Source organism: Synchiropus splendidus, chromosome 15, assembly GCF_027744825.2.
Source record: "Synchiropus splendidus isolate RoL2022-P1 chromosome 15, RoL_Sspl_1.0, whole genome shotgun sequence".
NCBI classification, from domain to species: domain Eukaryota; kingdom Metazoa; phylum Chordata; class Actinopteri; order Syngnathiformes; family Callionymidae; genus Synchiropus; species Synchiropus splendidus.
The window spans coordinates 12,121,726-12,142,440 of NC_071348.1; the positions used below are offsets into that span (position 1 = coordinate 12,121,726).

The 20,715-nt window shown below is 41.0% G+C and overlaps 1 protein-coding gene across 8 annotated transcripts; it reads left to right on the top strand.

The window, feature by feature from the left end:
- The first annotated feature begins 70 nt into the window (after positions 1 to 70).
- On the top strand, positions 71 to 19,903 carry phldb3 (pleckstrin homology-like domain, family B, member 3). Of its 8 annotated transcripts, none has more exons than XM_053843992.1 (18): positions 75 to 179; positions 288 to 330; positions 863 to 1,005; positions 2,249 to 2,303; positions 9,706 to 9,848; positions 9,952 to 10,062; positions 10,285 to 10,422; positions 10,950 to 11,078; positions 12,098 to 12,280; positions 13,539 to 13,649; positions 15,283 to 15,381; positions 15,448 to 15,535; positions 16,259 to 16,424; positions 17,170 to 17,251; positions 17,486 to 17,629; positions 17,969 to 18,176; positions 18,766 to 18,851; positions 19,456 to 19,903. In XM_053843992.1, the coding sequence occupies exons 5-18, from the start codon at positions 9,708 to 9,710 to the stop codon at positions 19,588 to 19,590; spliced, it is 1,821 nt and encodes a 606-aa protein (XP_053699967.1). In that variant the 5' UTR covers positions 75 to 179; positions 288 to 330; positions 863 to 1,005; positions 2,249 to 2,303; positions 9,706 to 9,707; the 3' UTR covers positions 19,591 to 19,903. The 8 variants fall into 8 exon arrangements, with proteins under 8 accessions (XP_053699966.1, XP_053699967.1, XP_053699964.1 ...); XM_053843989.1 differs by having other exon boundaries at positions 863 to 952; XM_053843991.1 differs by lacking the exon at positions 863 to 1,005 and having other exon boundaries at positions 71 to 179.
- The last annotated feature ends 812 nt before the right edge of the window (positions 19,904 to 20,715 follow it).

The following is a 20,715-nucleotide window of genomic DNA, read 5'->3' on the forward strand; positions in this document are numbered from 1 at the left end:
ACCGACACTTTTATGGTTCGGTTAGTTCCCGCCCCCTCCTCCTCTTTCTCCTCCCTCTCGTCGTCTCATGCTTTCCTCTCATTCTCACCTGTTGACGCCGACAAGTCGCTCCACAGCTCGTCCCTGTGGAGCGATCGAATCAAACCAGAACCGAGTCCGACTCAGCACCGAGGCACGAGGTAATAACGGACCTTCACAACGAACCGGAACAAGTGCAATTGATAGTGAAAGTAGTTTTAAAGCTTGTCGGTTTTGATCGGACCCTTTGTTTGTTTTGCTGTCCGCAGATAGAAGAGTCATCTCTTGCGACGTCTTGCTCTACACTTCAAAGTAGGGTTCGTGCCTTAGTCAGTTCATAAGAGTGTGTCCACTCTGTTGGAGGTATTGAAGCTTGACGCTAGTATCCGAGCGATCCCGTTATATGATTAAATACTACAACTACTACTTCAATTTTATAGACGTATTTATTCCTCAAGTCACTATGACAACGTCAAACCAAATGTATTGCATCCAGATGTCTCCTCAAGTTAGTGGCAATTTTGTCATTTAACAGTTCAATTTAAGCCTCAGAAGTTTGGTCGGAAAATTCTCATCCAGTGATGAAAAATGTGGCTTGAAGTACAGTGCATACTTCATGTTTAATAACTGGTATTAGTTTCACACTCCTTATTTTGGGGTTTTCAAGTGAAATACAGTTCAATTCAGTGTACGCCACTGATTCCTGAAGTTATTTTTTGACTTCTCATCAGATTCTTTCATTTTAACAATGAATTTCCATCGCTGAAATTGTTTTGAACATGTTTGTCACGTGCTTACTTTTAATATTTTAAAGCAATGTTTGTATTGTATTTCATATGGACAGTTTTGTGGAGTGTAAAGAGTATGTTGGATGGTGAAGAAGGGACGGAGCTGAATGACAGAGATGATCAGTGACAGAGGAGTGTCAGAAAACGTCAGTATTGAAGATGAAAATGAGAAATAAGGCTCTCACAATTACAGAACAAAGTGAGCAAACTACGATCATTCACAGATTATAACTGTGATAACCTGATTCCAAATATGATGCTTGACATGCTTCAATGGGTATTTGAAAATGTGTTTTTACAAAAACATGTGAATATAGATTTAGGTGAAGTGAGTTAGGTGAGTACAACACATCTTTCATCCTGCAAGAGACAGAGGAATAAAAGAACTTAAGGTGTACTGGAAGAAGGTGTACTTAGATTTTGTTACTAAAATATCATACAACAAGTAGAAAAAATAAAATCATGCCACATTATATGCTTAAATATGTCACTTGATTTTATTTCATTTCATTTCATATAGATGTATATAGATTGTATATAAAGCTACTCAATATAAATCATAAATATTTTTTTATGTGGTAATTATCAAAGCGCTTAATTGCTCAGTATTTTATTTGTTTTGAAGGACAAGAAGTATTGTTAAAATAGGTGCATTCAAAACAAAAAAGAAAAAAAAAGTTCTGCCTGAAATACTTTGATAATTGAACTTTCGCCAAGGGACTAATCCAAACAACAACTGTTCTTTATTGTTTCCCCAAGACTTCCACTTCAGGTTACTAGTTACAGGTTACTACTAGTTCCCTTTTATACATAGGTAGGCCAGGGATTGCTGTACGTAGCCTGCTGCCAGACAAAGTCCTCGTGCACGTTTACTAACATGACTTTGTTATGACTGTTGGTGCTCTCCTAATCTGTGTCTGATCCCTTTTGTCTTGTCCTATTATTGCTGGATCACTCTTTCTTGCATCACTGTTCCCAGAAGCTGTGTCATTGCAGTCAAACCAGATCTGATGATAAGAATTTTTGATAGTTGCAAAAATGATTTCTCAAAGATCTTACGTCTTTTAACGTTCAAAACCTATTTCAAGTGTGTATTTTTTTCCCCAAAGATTTGAACTATTCTCTCACTTTGCATGCAAGTTCTTCAGGTTTGTCTGCATTGTGATTTCTCTAGCCTTTGAGAACAATACTTAGCGAGGTAACTGCCTTTTTTTTTTTTCAAATTTTGGTGTAGGTCATTGTGTATTAAGGAAATTGTCATAACATGACCATAGTTTAGCGACAGCGTTACTAACCTATTTGAGTTGATGAAACTCAAGTCGGAGGAGTCTCCCTTATTCAAGCAGTAATTTTGTGGCTTTGTTCTTGCAACAATTTTAAATGTTTTTTATTTGATGCACATGCTCCTTTTCAGTGACGCTTTCTCCTTTTTTGACCTCTAGAATCTTCAGCAGCAAACCTGGCTGAGTCAACGGGAACTGAAAAAAAGCATACAGAGTAAGTGTGGCAGCGAAACAAAACCTCGATTCACTTCTGCATTAGGACATTTACACACACTGTTTAATGATTCAGTTTGTGTTTCATCCTCCTTCTCTTTATACAGTGATGTAATGTGATTCAATTTTAGTGTCATAGTGCATAGATTCATTTCCAAGTCGGTTGCGTGCAGTAATCTAACCCAGTCATCCATTTTCTTGTGCTTCTCGAGAGTTTGTCTAAACTGTGGGATTCAAAGTCACTGTTCTTAGTTGGTTTCACTCATATCTACTTCATACCATACGATTATATTGTAACTCCCAGTATCATGTTGCCAAATCACCATGCATCACCACGTATCTTTCCACTGCTATGTGGCTGAAACCCAGACTTACTGATAAGGGATTCTCATCCTGCTGTTCTTGCATGTCTTGATGACATCACCAGTCGGATGGCTCCATATTTCCATCATCTGAACCAGCCAAAACATGACTAAAAAGTCCACATCAAGCCAAATAGGAGGCCATTTTGCTCTTCACTTTTATTTGATCCTACCACCTTGAACGGGTCCAGAACTTAGCAGAAGCACCTTTTTAAAATTTAAAATTAGACTGGCTCCCTGTCTGTCTAGAATCACTCTAACATTTTGTTGTTTACTCGAGAGCCGTTCTTGGACTGACCTCAGATTACATTGTGTGAATGCTGACCCTTTATAAGCGTCGCCTGTTGTCCTGAAGTCTAGCCTTCCTTTAAATCTACGTGGAACAGAGCCTTCTCCACCAGGGCACCTGGACTCTAGATCATCCTTCCAGAGGAGTCTCAAAACAACATGCTCTCAAGCACACTGTTTTCCTACATAATACGTCTGCTTTTGCTGGGACTTTATCCGACCACATTTATGTCTATTTCTTTATGTTTATTACATATTTGCATGTGTAGGCACTTTACTCCTGTCATGTTTCACTTCTGCTTTTTCTCCTGCGTTCTGAAAGGTGCTATATTAAGGTTTATTATTATTATTGTACGACTTCTCTTTAACCAGATAAGTAGTGAACCACAACCAAGACACTTAATATAATCTTGTCAGTGTGTCCTGGGTTTGCTCCAGGGCCTCCTTCTCATAGGACATGCCTGAAACGCTTCAGGGGACACCACCTTAGCATGGTGGTGCGACTTGTCCTTGGAGCATTTGTGTTGTGTGGTATATAGAACAGATTCCAGGTGAGGGTCCAGACGAAAATATTTTTTTAAATCTAAATTTAATTCTATTAAATGAGGCTTTTTTGCCACCCGCATAGGTCTTGTGTGCGTTGAGCAGACCCCTAGATTGTTACATTTGCTCTTGAGACATAAAAATGTAGTTATTCATTTCATCTTTTATGGCTCTTTTTAAATCTTACAAACACTATGCCATTTCCTTGTGAGTCGCGTTTTACAAATGCATTACATTCCCTCCCCATTTGATAGTGATGCCAAGCTTTTCAACAGGCAATTTAAATACCGTCCAGTTTGTCCTGTATGCAAACAGCACCCTCCATTCCCTCAGTGTGTTTCCGCCCCGGTATCAAACAGTCACAGTCAGAGTCATTTCCGCCACGTGCTGAAAGCTAAATGACCTCCACCGCCTCTCACCTGGTCCCAATATATGACTGCGATGATGTAAAAAGCTCAAAGGTTAACATTCTCCGATTATACGCCCAAGCCTTAGGTAACAGATGGGGAACAAATGAAAATGTGAATCTGAAACGTGAAAATGATCAGAAAGATAAATAGTTTAAAAAAATTATTTCTTTGTTGTTCACTTTATACTCTTGACTGCTGTCAGTTAACATCCACTTTCACACTTCACTTTATACTCTTGACTGCTGTCTGTTAACATCCACTTTCACACAAGTTTTTAATTTTACACAAATGTATTCTAACAAAACCTTTAGTTCTTTATTTAATGTTTTTTTCATTAAAAGTGAGCGAGATTATTTTTGGCTGACTACATTTGAAATCCATAAATGTACAGTGGGGAAGAAAATGTATGTTCAAGAGATGTGGTGAGGTCATCACTGTTGTGCATTATAAAGGTTTCAAAGTCTCCAAATTGCTCTTTTGGAGGCCGCAGTCTGTAATTGTGGTCTATAATGGGAAACCTAATTTGTCCCAGTTCAGTAGCTGCGTCTTGACATGCGGCAATCATTTACAGAAACCAGGAGTGTTTTGTCAGCTGGGTTTACTGACGCCGCTGGGCTCTACTTTATGTCACTGTCAGTCGCCTGGCGCTAAACTTCTACTATCATGGTGAACGTACAGTGTTTCATGAGCACGCCTGCTTTCACAACTTGCTGGAGCTCAAAGGATTTAGGTCTGTAATTTCACATGACTGGTGGTGGATTAGAGTTTCCAAGTCAGAGCTTAATCTTTTACTTGATCATTGTCACAAGCTAAAACGAAAATGGCTATTACAGTGGAGCAAATTTACTCTGCCTACGAAAACATTTTTCTAAATCTGTCATTCTGACTGACTGTTAAAACCTGTCTTATCTTACTGCACCGGGCTTCCTACAGAAATCAGTTTGAATAAGTGTTGACCAACTACGCACCCATTAAATTTAAGAAGGAAAATAGGTCTTGCTCATACATAAGCCACAGCCGTCTATAAGCCGCGGGTGCAGTGGTGCTGGCTGCACCGTAGGAAGATCAGTGGTGCACCCGCCTTAAAGGAACTTTTCAAAACTAGTTTTGAAAACGGGCTTCGGTATTGAGACTGACTCATGAAACAAACTTGAACTTGAATCATGAACTCCGCACATCTTTTATTCACATTAAAACGCTGTTTTCGCTGACACCACTGTCGGTCTCTGCAGCTACTTCTCGACTCCAGACCTCCAGGAGGTTGGTTCTGTTGCCAGAGCTGCGGACACGCAGGCAAAAACAGAGCATTTCGAGCACTTTATGGGTAAATAAAAAGCCTCTCAGTTTGTTGTTGTATAAGCCACAGGGTTCAGACCGCGAGAAAAAAGTACCGTCTTATAGTTACGGTAATAAACAATTGGTTGACAGGGTAATACCTGTTGTTTTTAGGTAAGAGAAGTTCATGAAGTTTGAATATTTGCTTTGCCTGAGTAACTGCAATATTTTTTCCTTATGAAATATGCCCACTCTAAAACCATGGTCAGTGTCAAACGTGCTATCATGCCATCCCCAACCGTTCCATGGAACTGATGCAAATTGTGTGTCACGTTTTTGTCTGTCATAGTTTTGCATGGGAAGCACAGTGACCGGCTGTTATCAGCATCCACACAGCCGACATCCGTCACTGCTCTTTTGTCCCGTTTTTGTCACTAATGGAATATCCCTGTTGTCAGTGTTGACCGAATGCTTTTGTGTACACACACTGCTCAGCACTGGCTTTTTTCTTAGCCATCCGCCGCTATAATAGCCTGACAGGGACAAGGTGTTCATCATCATTGGCCACATGTCAGAACCCACAACAAGTGAAATGTGTCAGTTACTAAGTGAGCTGATTTAAAGACCAGGACAAAATAGTTTTTTTGCAGGATGTTAAGTTACACTTAAGACCACCAGGTGCTGTAGTAAATCTATTAATTGTGTGTATATTGAACATTTATCTGTCTGAAGTGAATACTTTTAGCTAGTTTTCCCATGCTAAAGCCATTTTCCCTTCCCGTTGTTTTGTCTTGCACACTGACATTTTATTTATTGAGGAATGCAGCATAAGATGTAAACTCCAAGTTCATTTTTGGATAAGCTAAAACCTTGCTGTGTAGAATAATTCAAACCGCGGCAACATCACACGGGGGGCCTCTGGCCCAACAGTCAGTAATTGGTCCTTGCTGATTCAGAGCACATGGTGAGAGAATATGTAGCATTCTTGGCCTCTAATCATGCTGAGCTTTACTCACATTGCATAACCCTTTATTTACTGCATGGCTGCAGCTGCATGCAAGTCTCAAGTGTATTTTTATTTGTCTTGTTTGTTCTGCTACGCAGAGTTACGGCGATGATTTGGATGTTTATTTAATTTAAATAAAACATTTAAACACCTAAAAAAAACACCTACTTGAAACCCCACGTTCTATTGCTAGTAATGACATAGTGGATTTATTCCTCACTACTCGTGTTGCAGCAGAGTGGTTTAATTCTAAATTTACATGATAATTCATGCCTTACGAACAAATAACTCAAAGTAGGACAGAGCACCACATCATGCTGACTTATATGTGTCAGATACTAGCTGAAAAATGATGCGGCATATTTCTAATTCATGCCTGTCTGATATTTTTGTAAATATAATAACAGACAGGGGTCTTGTTCTCGAGAAGGAGTGATGCGGTCGCTGTATCGGACCGTCGTGGTGAAGAGGAAGCTGAGTTACAAGATGAAGCTCTTGATTTACCGATCGATCTACGTTCCCACCCTCACCTATGGTCACGAGCTTTGGATAATGACCGAAAGGATGAGATCGCGGATACAAGCGGCTGAGATGAGTTTCCTCCGCAGGGTGGCTGGGCGCACCCTTAGAGACAGGGTGAGGAGTTCGGAGTTCCGGGAGGAGCTCGGGGTGGAGCCGCTGCTCCTCCACATCGAGAGGAACCAGTTGAGGTGGCTCGGGCACCTGATCCCCCGCCCCCTGGACGTCTCCCTGGGGAGGTGTTCCGGGCATGTCCTACCGGGAGGAGACCCCGGGGAAGACCCAGGACTCGCTGGAGAGATGATGTCTCTGGTCTGGCCTGGGAACGCCTCGGGATCCCCCGGGAAGAGCTGGAGGAGGTTTGTGCAGACCGGGAAGTTTGGGCTTCCTTGCTCCGAATGCTGCCTCCTCGACCAGACCCCGCTTAAGCGGCAGAAGGAGGTGAAGGTGAAGGTGCCTGTCTGTTATTTTTGTAAATAGACTTTTATCACATTATCAGAACTTCCAACGAGGCTAAAATGCGGGTGAACTGACTCAGATTTAATCCTGTGTCTGACCTCAAGTATCTCCCTTCATCTCACTGCTTTGCCAGCGCATTTGTTTAAAAGCCTGTCTCGTCAGTTTTTTTTTCTGTTTGGAAACATCTGACAAACCACATGAAAGTTCAGACTTCAGCCCCAAATTCCTGTCGCACTCTCAGCTCTGGTGTTAGAAGTTTATCAGTGTGGACTTCAGGCCGGAGCTAGATAACAAAAGCTTGCGCTGCTGTTTGCATGTGTAGGCAAACAACTCTTCTGCCGCTCACCAAGCCAAAATGTGTCCCGATGAAACAGATCATTTGTATAGCAGTTAGCTACCAAACCGTTTTTCACCTCACATTTCAGATAATATTCTGCATGTTTTTGTGGGAACACGCTATTCAGAATTATTGGCATTTAAAAGGAGCTTGGTTTCACAAAAGTGTACTTCAGTTTCTGTCAGACAGTTTTCTACTTGACCAAAATGAAGTTGTTTTTCCTTATTCTACTTAGTCAAATTTCAGCTTGTGTCAACATTAATTTTGATGGCAGGATCAAGCAAAATATATCTGCAGTAAATTACAATCTGACACATTCAGTTGAATTATCAACATAGCAAGTAACAAAACAAACAAAGACATTTTTTTCTATTATCCTTTTACATCTGTTAGTTTGAACCCAACACCCAGGACGAATGCTCATGTCTGTAAAGGTTTGCTGTATAAATCTGGGACCGATTGTGTTAAGCTTTGTTTAAAAGCTGGGATTTTTTGTCCATTCAACACGATGAAACGCATTTTAATATTTCACACCAGAATAATCAAAATAAGTGTGAACGTTCATGTGGAAGTGCTGCAGCGATTTGCAATTCCTTACTGGATGAAGTGCGCTGACAACATTCTCTGTGCTTCCATCTTTCTGAATTGGTTATGTGATTTATTACTTATAACGTAATTACATTTTTGTATATATTTGTGTTTGTGTGGCCAGTTGAGGCCTGAGTGCTGGTTAATTCCTGAATCTGATCTAAGTTCCAGCGCATGTCTCATGTGGACTGATGCACTGATCTCATAAAACCAACTTTGATCATTATTGAGAGTTTTTAAAGTCTGCTTAAATGTATTAAATTAAAGGCTATCTAACCACTTTACTGTGTCAGCTGTCGCTAGCTGTTGAGGCAAAACTTCCAGGCCTAAAGATTTTGCAAAACCCTTTGCTTCACACATCTCCAATACCAATCGTATCTCAACTACTTTCATGTGTGGTTTGTGGCTCTGCATATGATATGATTTGGGGTGACTTTACACACTTTACACACGTCTTTTAATGTGCTTTTTATTCACCCTTCACCCCCAACCACAAGGCCATTGATGAGTGTAAAAACAAACACTGACTAGAATAGTAAGAGCACTGTCTTCGGGAAATTTCACTTGCTCTCTCCTCAATATCAATTCCAAAACATACTCCATTATGGTCATGAAGTTCCACTGAGTCATGTGACCGGTCCCCGTAACTACCTTTTGGGACATTAAGGGCCTCTTTTCACATGTCAATGTCTCAGGTACAAGAAGCCACTGTTGTTTTTTTTTCTTTTAGCAAGTGCCTGAGGTTTTCCTTAGATATACATTGTGTGCTTTTATTCATTACTGGGGGCGGACCAAGAAGAACCAGGGCAACTCAAACTGCCTGTCAGTCTTGAGTTGACAAAAAGTGATTTGATGACCACAACTGACCTGCTCCAGTCGCAAATAAGGATTCAAACATATGACAGATGATTTTAAATGATATATTTAGATTTTTTTTAAGCACACAGTGGTGAATTGCTGCCTCCTCTTGAGCCTAATAAGGTCAGTATGGACGGAGGAGGGTTGGAAAATACTGTGGGAAAAGGTCTGACGGTAGTATTTTCCCACAAAGTGCTTTTTTCTTTGTGCACACATGCATGTTTGTGTAGCACTTGAACTTTGAGGTGGAGTGAAACAACACATTGCCACTCATCATATGGAAGTCTTTTGATACTTTGATGTAGAACAGTGATGGGTGAATCCCTTTTCAAAGTCAACTCAATTGTGTACTGCGGAATACCTTGATGCTTCCTTGACATTATTCTGTTTTATAAGTCTGTTTGTCTGTTATTGTTGCATTTGGATCAAAGACTTTAAATAGAAAAGGCTACTATCCGACAGTGCATGCAACACTGGTTCAGCTGAGATCCTGACGCACAACCACAAACCACTTCACTCCATTTTTGTTTAGTGCTATTATTTCCAATATCAGAGGCTGGTTTCAGAGACCTGGGGCGAGTTCTCTGATATGAAGCGCTAGCTCAGTTTGAGTCAGCTGTGATTACTCCATGTGAACTGTCACATGATCCCGCCTTTAACAGAGCAGATTAGATTGCCTGAATATCCACTGAAGTCTATTCGCCTCCCCCCCCACGACTCTGCTGCGCTCATCTGTGTTGTTCTTTTTTTTATTTTAGAGATGCCTCAAAATAAAATGGAGAGCTCCCCGAGGCATTGGGAGAATGGACTGCGGCCACCTTGGATAACAAATGTGGCAGGAAGTCCAACCTCTTCGGGGGCGGAGTCGGACACGGAGAGCAGCAGCACAGAAAGCGAGAAGGTGAGCGGCCCAGGAAGGTGTCTTTGGAGGGAGAGAGTGGGAGGAATTACACCAATTCAAAAGTTGATGTGCTGCTTTCTGAATGCTCTCCTTCTTTTCTTAGTCTTCTAAGAAAAAGCTGGAGGGGGGGTCGACACGATTCTTGCCCGCTCCATCAATGCTCCAGCAGAGAATTACAGAGATTGATCAGCAGAAGGAAGAACTCAAAATTGAGGTGAGAACAAAGTTATTTGTTTTATTATTTTTAATATTTACATTAAAATTAAACGATTATTAGATTAGAATGTCTTCATAACTTGTTAACTAAGCTTGTGATGCTGTCTTGTCCTGAAATCCCCCTCATTTACTTTGAAGTCACAGTCACAGTTGAGGAATGCAGACTTGCTCAAGTTCTGGTCAACGTGATTCAACCCGGCCGTATCTGTCATCCTCACAGTTACAGCTGGAAATTGCTCTGCTGGAGGGAGAGCTGCAGACAGAGAAGCATCAGCTGGCCACACACACGCAGAAGCTGCAGACGTTGCAGCAGGAGGCCAGACAGAAGGAGAGACACTCACTCTCTGATAGACAAAGGGTAAAACCTCTCTTTTATTGGATTTGTTTGTACAGTTGGACTTAGATTGTTCGACGTGATGAAATCAATGATGCACTTACACTCACAAAAATGTGTCATATCCCCACTTTCATTTCATAAATACATCACTGACACACGATTCTTATTCTTATTTTTTTTTATTTGCATAAAAAATATTGAATCCTTCTTTTGAATCCTTTAGTCAACACAATGGTTTCGAGATGATGCATCACATTTGATAAAAACATGCCAAAAGTTATGACATGTGAATGGTGGTGACGACAACAATGTTCTTTTACATTTTCTGTTACTTGATACTGTTCATTGCAAGGCTGTCAAACATAGAAATTCTGCCCTGTATAATTAATATGGCTCTTAATGCGAGTCACAGACATTAAAAATACAACCATTTACATGTGTCAGTGCCAGTATTTTCAGTGCCCACTTCCTGACACAGCTGCTGCTATTTTTTTTAGTTGACTGATTTTCCAAATATTTTCTGTTGTCTTTGCTTCAATCTGTCAAAGGAGAGGGAGAGTCTGGAGAAGGAGAGGTCCAGAGTGGACGAGCTGAGGAGAACGTTGAAGGAAAAGCAGAAAATGGTCCCTAATCTCCCCGAGAGCCAGAGGGAACTACTAGCACTGCAGTTGCAACAGGTGAAGGATGCAGAGGCTTTCGTTTTCTTTTAAGTATGTTGATAGCGAACGACAAATGCAGTCTCTTGCTCACATCTAAAAACTTATTGGCTGCCATTCGACACTTCAGTGAGCTATTAATTGAGGTTGTGTATTTGAAAATTGAAGTTATATCTAATGTTGTTGGACAGCTGGATCAGTCCTCTATGCATCAGACGTGACAGAGTGTCTGCACACAGCAAGGATGTTTTGACACCTGGGAATGCCACAGAACAGGATATAAGCAAGCTGCTTGTTGCGGAAAAAAAATGTTTAATGAAAGGGTTTGTGTCCTCCAGTCTCGGGTTGTTACTTTCTGTTGCACTAGATCAGATTTATTTGCTTAAGGAAACGGGTTTGTCCAGTCGCCTTCACAGAGAAAACAAGACAGTGAGGGTCTAGAAAGTATTGTATCATTTTTTAGTTTTCAAAACATACCCATCCTGTTGTAAAGTGGCGATTTAATATTGCTGTGGCGACTTTATATTGCTGTACCTACCTGTCTCAAATGGAAATGTGGCTACAAGGCATCCACGACCAGAGCTTTGTTCAGTGAGCAGGGTTAACCTTTTCAGCAATTTGACTGTCGGAGACTGTAAGGGAGATCCATGTGGGCGAGCTCTGTCATAGCAGCCTGAGAATTCACCTTTTTAAATTCATTTATTGGGAGCTAGAAGTATAGGAGCCAGCTTGTGTTAGATTTTAGCCAATCAAGTTAGGGACATGATATTGGGGTCGTGGGGCAAAGGTAGAGTTTCTGGAATTCAGCAGATTAGAGGCGAAAAAATCAATAACAAATGCAACCAAGTTTCCATGCTGGTGTAATGTTTGGTCAAGTCATTCGCAAAAGACGACTCTTTATGTGCAGTTGACAAAATTATTCAGTGAGTTAGAATGCGTTGTTTTTGTACAACAAAAACAAGAATTCCAGTCACTCTGCATAGTAGTATTTACAGACCAGTCCGTCCTCCTGTTTTTACTAAAGAAGTGTCTTATTACAGGAGAAGGAAGTGATGGAAGCAGCAGCGAGGGCTTTTGAAGACTGGGAGTTTCGGGTTCTCGAACAAGAAAGCGGCATTGAGGAGGAGGATGCGAGCGCGGAAGACAAAGAGCAGGATGAAGAGAGAAAAGCAGAGCTGGAGAAGGAAATCTCGCAGCAGCAGGAGGTGGTCACCACAGCAAAGGTAAACAAAAACATGCGTGGTAGAATGTTAGACAGAATTTAAAGGATGCCCACGATGTCCTGAGTTCATTTGCAGGTCATGTGTTCATCCTCTCGTGTAACTTCGCAAACCGTCTCGCATGCATAGACCCTACTGACCTCTCAGTGGACTGCCACTTATCAGTGATACACTCACAAAATTGACACTCATTTTGCATCACACCAAATCATCAGTTTATTAAAGTTGCAATGACAAGCATTTTTCTAACAGCTGTAGACCATAAACTAGTTTTGGTCTGCAGCTGTTGTTTATGAGGAGCATATTAATATTAATGTTAATAATAAAAACCCATAAGTGAGAGTCAATTATGCTTAGTTTGTCTTTTCTAATCGAATGCGAAAATGCGGAGGGTAGAGATATTTAGAACTGTTTTTTTTGTTTGTTTGTTTGTTTGTTGGTTCATAGGGGAACTAATCGCGGGGAATAAACAATTGGCATCTGGCGCCATCGTGTGGCAGATTTCATGAGCTGGTCTGGTCTTCAGTAGTTCCATTTATGAACGTAATAGTTGCCGTACTCCGTTTTTAAAATAAATTTTCTTTCAAATGGCATGGTTTGCGTTTTGAACTGGTAAGTTCTGTCACAGTTTGCTGATATATGAGGCCTACTGTAACGCTACAAGACCTCATTTTGGAGCAATTTTGTAGCCTCCAGATGTGTTTTATTATTGGGGAAATGCATTGTCTTGAATGTATAATAATTATTTATGCGAAATAATTGATCAAGTCAATTTTATTTTTTAAATCTAAATGTTTTTTGAATTACTACAATAATGGCATTTTAAGATTACTATCATTTCATAAACTGAATTGAATTTATTTTTTATTAAAGTCGATTGCTCTTCCCCTGTACTCATGGCTACTGTCAAAATAGGTGAGTGCATATTTGTACTGCTCGGTACACTTTGAAACAATGCTCCTTAGTGTTGCAATGTTGATCTCTCGGCGTCTACGAGCCGGATATGTAGCTAAACAGTCGCTCTGTAAGGTGTCTTTCAGCATTCCTTCAACCCTGTTGTCATGTGTCTCTCTGTACTAGCAAATGTGGATGTCTAATTTGCGTGGTCAGAAGCCTTGAGGTTCACATGAAACCTTCTAGACATGCTCCCATTTACCACATGAATCAGCTGCTACGGGTGTAAACATTGTATATTCTCATCACATGACCCTCCTGTGAGAAGCATGTATTACTTCTGTCACTGGAATCTAATGTTTTTCAGGAGCGAGTTGAGCAGTTAGAGAGCCAACTGAGGGAGATGGAGAGAGAGAAGGAGATGGAGCTGAATGCGTTAAGGAAAGAAAGGAGCCAACTTGTCCAAACAACTCAGTCGGTAAGAAACACTTCAGTCAACATGTTGTTTTTACGAGCTTAACATATATATATATACATTTTTAGGAGGCTGTCTGTCTGTGACAACACCTCATGGGAAATCCTGAAATACAAAGGAGATACCGTGTGTGAATTTCATAAATGCTTTTAAACAAGGTAGCACAAACAAACACATGTGAACTCCCATGTCATATATTTCCAGACTCTGGTTTGTCTTTTAAATATCCCTTCCTTGGGGTTATTTGCCATAAACTGTAATTGTATTCACTATTCACAGGGGGCGCTACAACACCTAATATCAGTACATGATCATTTAGGTTACATTGCATTGCCTCTTTCCACAGTTTCATTTTGCACCTTCACTCTCTGGTAGCTTGCCAGACATAGTTTTTATGTTCTCACTCATTGGTAAATAAGCATGTTTAAGTAGATAGATAATGCATAGGTTATTATATTGTGTCACAGATGCCCTAAAATTGACCCAACTGAGGTAAAATGGACAAGTTATGACTGGAGAAATCATTGGTTGTGACTATTGTTGTTGCTCTTTCAGTTTTATGTATCTATTTTTCATATATTAACTTCTTGTAAAGTCGAATTTTATGATGAATTTATGCATTTATGATAGTTTTTTTGACCTGTGGTTTGGCTGGGGGCATTTGTTTAAGTGAAAAAGGACTGGCCTTTTGTTTGACTGACTCATTATTTTGTGTATAAAAACATCTCTAATTTACTTCCTCTTTTCACTCTCTATCGCAGAAGAAGTATGTCCTGCTTGCTGCGCGTCATCTGGGTTGTTGACAAATACTTGTGCATTTCAATGAGTGAGATTTCCTGAATTCCTGCTTTTACCAGCATCTGATAGCATCTTTGACAGCGTCAGTTCGCTTGAGGAGGGACAAGATCTTGATGAGGAGAGAGGGCTGGGAAAAAGGCAAGACGGGAGGGAGGGAGGAGGAGTGCAGGGGAGGGTGCTTCTGAGTGCGCGTGTACATGTGAGAGTGAGTGTAATGGACGAAAAACAAGGGAAGCTAGCAAACAGGGGTGAGTTAATACATGCTTTTTCCACCGATTCCTCACCTAGAACATCTGACTAGAGCCACTTGAGTCGCTGAACATGGGGCTGAGTGAGAACTGGTCATGTAGACAGCATGACCAAATATGTTTTAACACTGTGTTATGTGGATTTGAAATGCTCTGTGGATGCTGATAAAGTAAAGTCATTTCTCATGCATTTGCTATTCTCTTAGTTGCTGTTTAAGTGTTTAAAAATGGAACAGTGCAAGTGGAGATAAGTATGGTCATGTGGTGATGAGTCAAGTCGGGAGGCACAGGGAAAGACTGAGGCAATCAATAGTATATTTGTTTTTTCTGTCGCTGCAGTGGAGTCCTGATGTCTTCCCTCCTTCCTAAGTAATCCTGCATAATGTCTACATAATGTTGCTGAAAGTGCTGTCAGTCTTTTTTATGCTCTTTCGGTTTCATCCTGCACAGCTGTTCGCTTTACCGCTGTCACTTGTGACTGTTAGCGCCCGACAGGCAAATAAATGTTTATCTTATTCAGCCTTCAAGCCGTTTCCCCCAATGAAAAAAAGCTCTCAGCAGTTTCAGAAGAAACGTATCTGGCCTTACAGGTTCTGAAGGAGAAGCCGCCGCTCACGGATTGGTCGAGCAAGAGTTTGGGCCCATGCATGAAGTCACTGTCTCCTCTGACTTTTCACAAAGTCACACAGGTATCATTCGCCGAACTGATTTGGGAGTTTGTCATGACTGACTTGTAGCTGCTTTATTTCTGACAGGAACCATTTAGGGAGTCGCTGAGTTTACCCAGAAGACGAACCACACATCGTAACCACAAAATCAGCGAGCGCCCATTGTCCACGCAAGGTCAGCAATTAGATTCTCATCAGTTTCCTATTGTGTCTCTCCCATAAGAGCGGCATTGTGCGGGACAATACACACACTGAGGAGTCATGTGCTCATCTCCACACACTGTTTGTTCAGCTCCCTCCCTTTGAGTCAAGTGGAAGGTGCGTCTCTTGAATAGGCAGTTCGCTGTAAATGCTGGTTAGGATCCGGTTTTTCCAGCACAGACTGGATGAGCCACGATGCTCTCGCCTTCGTTGTGACTCTTACACACACACTCTGCTAGATGCTGCCAAAAGATATCCGCATTGGATCGCAGCTCAGGCATTTCTAAAACTGCCTGTGGATGCATTATGCTGTGTACACATGTGAACAGATTGGGATTCATGCCGTTTTCTGTGATTTCTTTATTTCTATTTCACAGTTATAGATGTTGCTATGTATTATTTGACTCTGGCAGAAACATCTCAGCTCCTTTGTGTGCTGAGGAACTGATGGTATTCTATTATAACACACATGAGCCATCGCAGTATGTTGCGCACACAGCTGCATGAATTGGTGCGAGAAGAGAACCAGACAACCAGACAAATGTCAAGAGAAGGCGGCCTGGTCAGCAATGCCCATTATAGGTGTCATGTCCCAGATTGGATGGGTCTCTCTCAAGGTCTTTCACGTGTCATAGAGTTGCATCGAGTGAAGAGAGCTCTACTCTAACGTTGATCTTTTTTATTTCTTCGCCCTAAGGTTTTGTCAGGACACTTCCTTCCAGCAAATCCCCGGAGAGTTTCACTTCCCCTCTTCTCATGCACAGACTCAGCAACGGTCACAGCAGCGGGCACCGACCTGGCAGCAGCTACGCTGCCAGTCTACCTCCTCCATCCAACAGCACCGCTGGCTCTCGAGCTGCCAGGTCTGTCCTCAGTCAATGTGCAAATCTGGTTTTATAAAAAAAACTCAACTAAAACGATTACAATTCAGGGGCCACATTAAATGTTGTGATTGTTGCGAGGGGGAAGTCAGAGGAAAGAAGAAAGAACTATTATGTTATTTCCAAAACATTATAAAACGAGTAGAAAATTGGGGGAGGTATAAATATGTCATGACATTATAGGCTTAGAATGTTGTTGTTGGAATTGTAATTATTTTTTTTATATGATGTATATCTGATGAACATCTTTTGTGAGGAAGTGTGTTTCAGGAGAATTGCACAGGGAGAATCTAACCATGGCAAAGCAGCATAGCTCGACCCTCTGTTTTCATGGAGTTGGGGACATGGTTTTTAGCATCAGACCCTCTGTGGTGCAGACACTCATGCAGTGGTCTGAGTCACAACAGAAGTGACAGCTGCTTGCTGGAATTGCTCACACTTAAGTTATGAATGTTGTGAATAAACCAAGTGCTCCGTGTGCCATTGAACCCCGTGAAACTCAGGGGAGACTGCTGAAAGAGAGCTGAAGAATTGAGGTTTTACAATCACAGGAGTGACTCAGAGTACTAAATATAATATTTTCTTTGTTAAAATGACAAACTGACTGTAAAAAAAAAGCCTTATTTACCATCCTTATGTTTGTTGTTGTTTGGCCCAGCTGTTACCATGTTTAGATGTTTTATGTCAGTGAAGGTTTCTGAATTTGAAATGAGGATGTGTTTTCCAGCCCGTGCATGTTGGATCTTGTTGAAATTGAGAAGAAACTGAAAGAAGCCAAAGCGGAGCGAGAGCGTCTCCTCCGAGAGCGGGTGAGTGTTTTGTGTAATGGTGGGAAACCGTGGCTGGCACCTCCGCTCTCCAACGACATGCCCTATTAGACATAGCCGTCTACTAATCCACACCCACGCAGCTCACACATGACAGTCAGAGGAAACGGCAAGCAGATGTCCGTCACGCTTGTTCTGCCGAGTGAAAAACGCGTGTACACAAATGTGCCTTCTAACTAGTTCAGCAGGGGACCTAGCAATTTGTCTGTGTTTCAGGAGGAAAGGCAACGGTTGTTACTGGAGGAGAGAAGACTTCAAGAACTGAGCTTGTCTGTTATTGATCCCCCTGAGGAGCTGGCGCTGCACAAGCCAGAACCAATGGAGTACCAGACTGTGGCACCCGCTCCAAACTCCCCCGAGGTGACACATGATAGTAGTAACTAAATATTGAAAAAAACAAACAAGCATGAATTCAATTGTAATACTCAAACTCACCGCAAGATGTCAGTAAAGCTCGAAGTTAAAAATCTGGTGAAAATAGAAAAATAATCCAGAATGTAAAAATATAAATGTTATTTTTTCTGCAAGAATGACATTTTAATGATAGAATAAAATGATTGAATTTCCGAGGAAATAGCCAAGTAGGTATTGATACAGTGTTTTGAAATGTATTACATGTTCCTACATATTGTGTCTATGTAATGATAGTTTTCTCTTTCAGTTGGTGTCAGCTCAATATTTGCTTTTGCTGCGCTGCAGACCGGCTTGCCGCTCTTTCTCTCACCCAACTTTGACCTGCGGGCCCATGTGGAGTCGATGGGGCATGGTGTGAGCGGTTGTCAGGACCTGCGATTGACACCTCGGCGCTGCGCAGGATTTCTGACCAAGCGTGGAGGCCGAGTCAAGACGTGGAAAAAGAGATGGTTCCTCTTCGACATGGATCACCGAAGACTTGCCTACTACACAGGTGAGTTTTTTTTTTATCAAGTATGTTCATGTGAGAACAGCCAAAGCAAAACAAGAGAGAGATCTGTAAAGCTGTCATGAAGCAATGTAAACACACTCCACTACAACAAAGAGGCGTCAGTTTGCAAGCACACAGTACATACACATTGTACATACAAGCGCTGAATGAAATGTATAGTATACATTACGTCAGAAGAAAATGCAATGACATAAAATTACGGCGCAAAATAAATGATCATCTGTGTGAATAAATATTTGTAAAATATTATGTATCATAATTACCCAGTCCAAAATGATGAAAATGTGCGTCTGTATTACTCAGTTCCACCAGCAGAGAGCGCAAGCTCCCTGTTTCAGTTCGAGGCTTTCGTTGTCATATTCACGTCCAATGAGGGACCGAACCTTTCCTGAATCATATGAGCATAACGTTCGCTACAATAATCGCCTGTTAGCAAGCTTGGCAGAATATCATTTACTAAGATGTTTGTCACAGTAACTCGACTCATTCAACGAAAATGAATGCTGGACATGATATACGATGAGTTTGTGAAGTGTTGCTCCCTAAAGCCCCAATGTTTTGTTTACTCTAGACTGTGATGAGAGGAAGCTTAAAGGAGTCATCTACTTCCAGGCAATAGAGGAAGTGTACTACGACCATCTACGTACAGCTGCATCTGTAAGTTTGTACTTCGACTCTACTGGTACTGAAAACAACACCATGGATGTGATGTGTTTGAGGAATATCAGTTCAGGGGCCACAGATAGGCAGCTGGTGCGGGCTCCCTGTTGAGGGCCGAGAATCCAGACCTACCATCAGTAACACTTATGTTTACACTGCATTTTTACATTTGCTGTCAACACAGGGGATGATTTTACTACGATTTACGATTTTTACTACTACACATTTCCATTGCTGTACTTCGGCATGGACTGGATGAGATATGTGTCACCTACTTCTCTCTGCTGCGCGGCTGTAATGGTGATATGTCCCCATTATTTGCTTGCCTGTCACATAATCCTCTTCCTCCTCTGATGTTCAGTGTTTCTTAACCGAAACTGTGTGCATTTATACTCACTAGATGATTAGGGGGAAGTTTTGTTTTCCCCCTGCAGTGTCACTATGAGTCAAAGGAACTGATCACTAATGTCAAGTCCAAGAAGCAGCACCATATGAAATGAAGAGTAAAGCAGGTGACACGCTGTAGCTCATTGGTGCAAAGATGAGGAATGATGTCCAACCACCAAAATTGTTTCTAACTTGCATCGTGACTGCTTCACAGTCACCTCGCCCCAGTCTGACGTTCTGTGTGAAGACGTACGACCGACTCTTCTTCCTGGTGGCCAACAGCGCCGTGTCTATGAGGATCTGGATGGACGTCATCGTCACGGCAACAGACGAACACAGCCGGTATTGACGACCGGCTGGAGACGCCGGACAAACCCAGAGTAGGAAGCTGCTACTTTGACCACTTTGCGGTTCCCGTTGTGGCGCTGCTGAATGTTTCAGGGGCCAGTTTGCACATATGAAGTCTGTTACTTGACTTTTCCAGGCGGACTCTTGTGACCGCACAACGGCATTCCAGATTTGAGTTCTATTTTGCGTCAGTTCTCTTTATTCGTAAATCTATGTTTGTTAAATAAAGAGTGGTTGTAAACTGCATTTTATCTTAAATTATTTTTGTTTATGGGTTTAAACAGGGATGTTCTATTAAACCTTTTTCTTTTTCATGTGTCTCAAGTCTCTGGTCTATCGATTTACTGTAGGAGGTTTTTCCTCATTCCCTTCCTCATCTTTCTTTTCTAAACAATGGCAACTGATCATATTATTCATAGTAATATTCTGACTCTGTATTTACATTGTTTTATTTAAGTGGCAAGAAGCTTTTGTGGCTGTAACTAATTGTGAACTACATACAGTAACTAACTTTTGTACATTTCATTTTATATTTTATTTTTATATTATTATATTTTAGATAATATTATAATTTATATCTATATTTTTTTAAAATATTTTTTTTATTTTTACTTTTTTATTTATTTATATGATTTTATTTGAACCAAATGTCCATGTATACGGCCGTGATACTTTTTTTTTTCATGTATAATGTTTTATGTAAATGGGATTTCAGTCTCTCCCCAATGACACCGCTGCTGTGACATCACAGACCGAATATGACGTCACTTAAACCCTTGCAGGAGAAGGGTCCCATGCCGGGTTCCCACTCGATTTGATTCTATTTTTATTTGACTAGATTGGGTCTTGTACACTAAACCTTACCACCTCATGAAGCATAATCTTTTAATTTATTCATGTCGTCTGAATATAAATACTATAAAGCTCCAACTGAAGTTAGAAACTACTTTAAAAAGTTTGAAACTGACCTTATTAGTACTTGTATGATATCAAACATGGAACCTCCATTAAAATTCCAGTGAAAAGGAAATATTTTAACCCAAATTTTTGAAATAAATACGTGTATTGAATGTGTTTTCGTTGAATGTAGTGCCACGATTCTATCTGCAATCAGGCCACGTCAACA

Coding starts and splice junctions, on each gene's coding strand:
- phldb3 (XM_053843989.1), top strand. CDS start 914: ATGACAGAGATGATCAGTGACAGAGGAGTGTCAGAAAAC. Junction 9,849..9,951: donor GCAGCACAGAAAGCGAGAAG/GTGAGCGGCCCA, acceptor TTCTTTTCTTAG/TCTTCTAAGAAAAAGCTGGA. Junction 10,063..10,284: donor AGGAAGAACTCAAAATTGAG/GTGAGAACAAAG, acceptor TCATCCTCACAG/TTACAGCTGGAAATTGCTCT.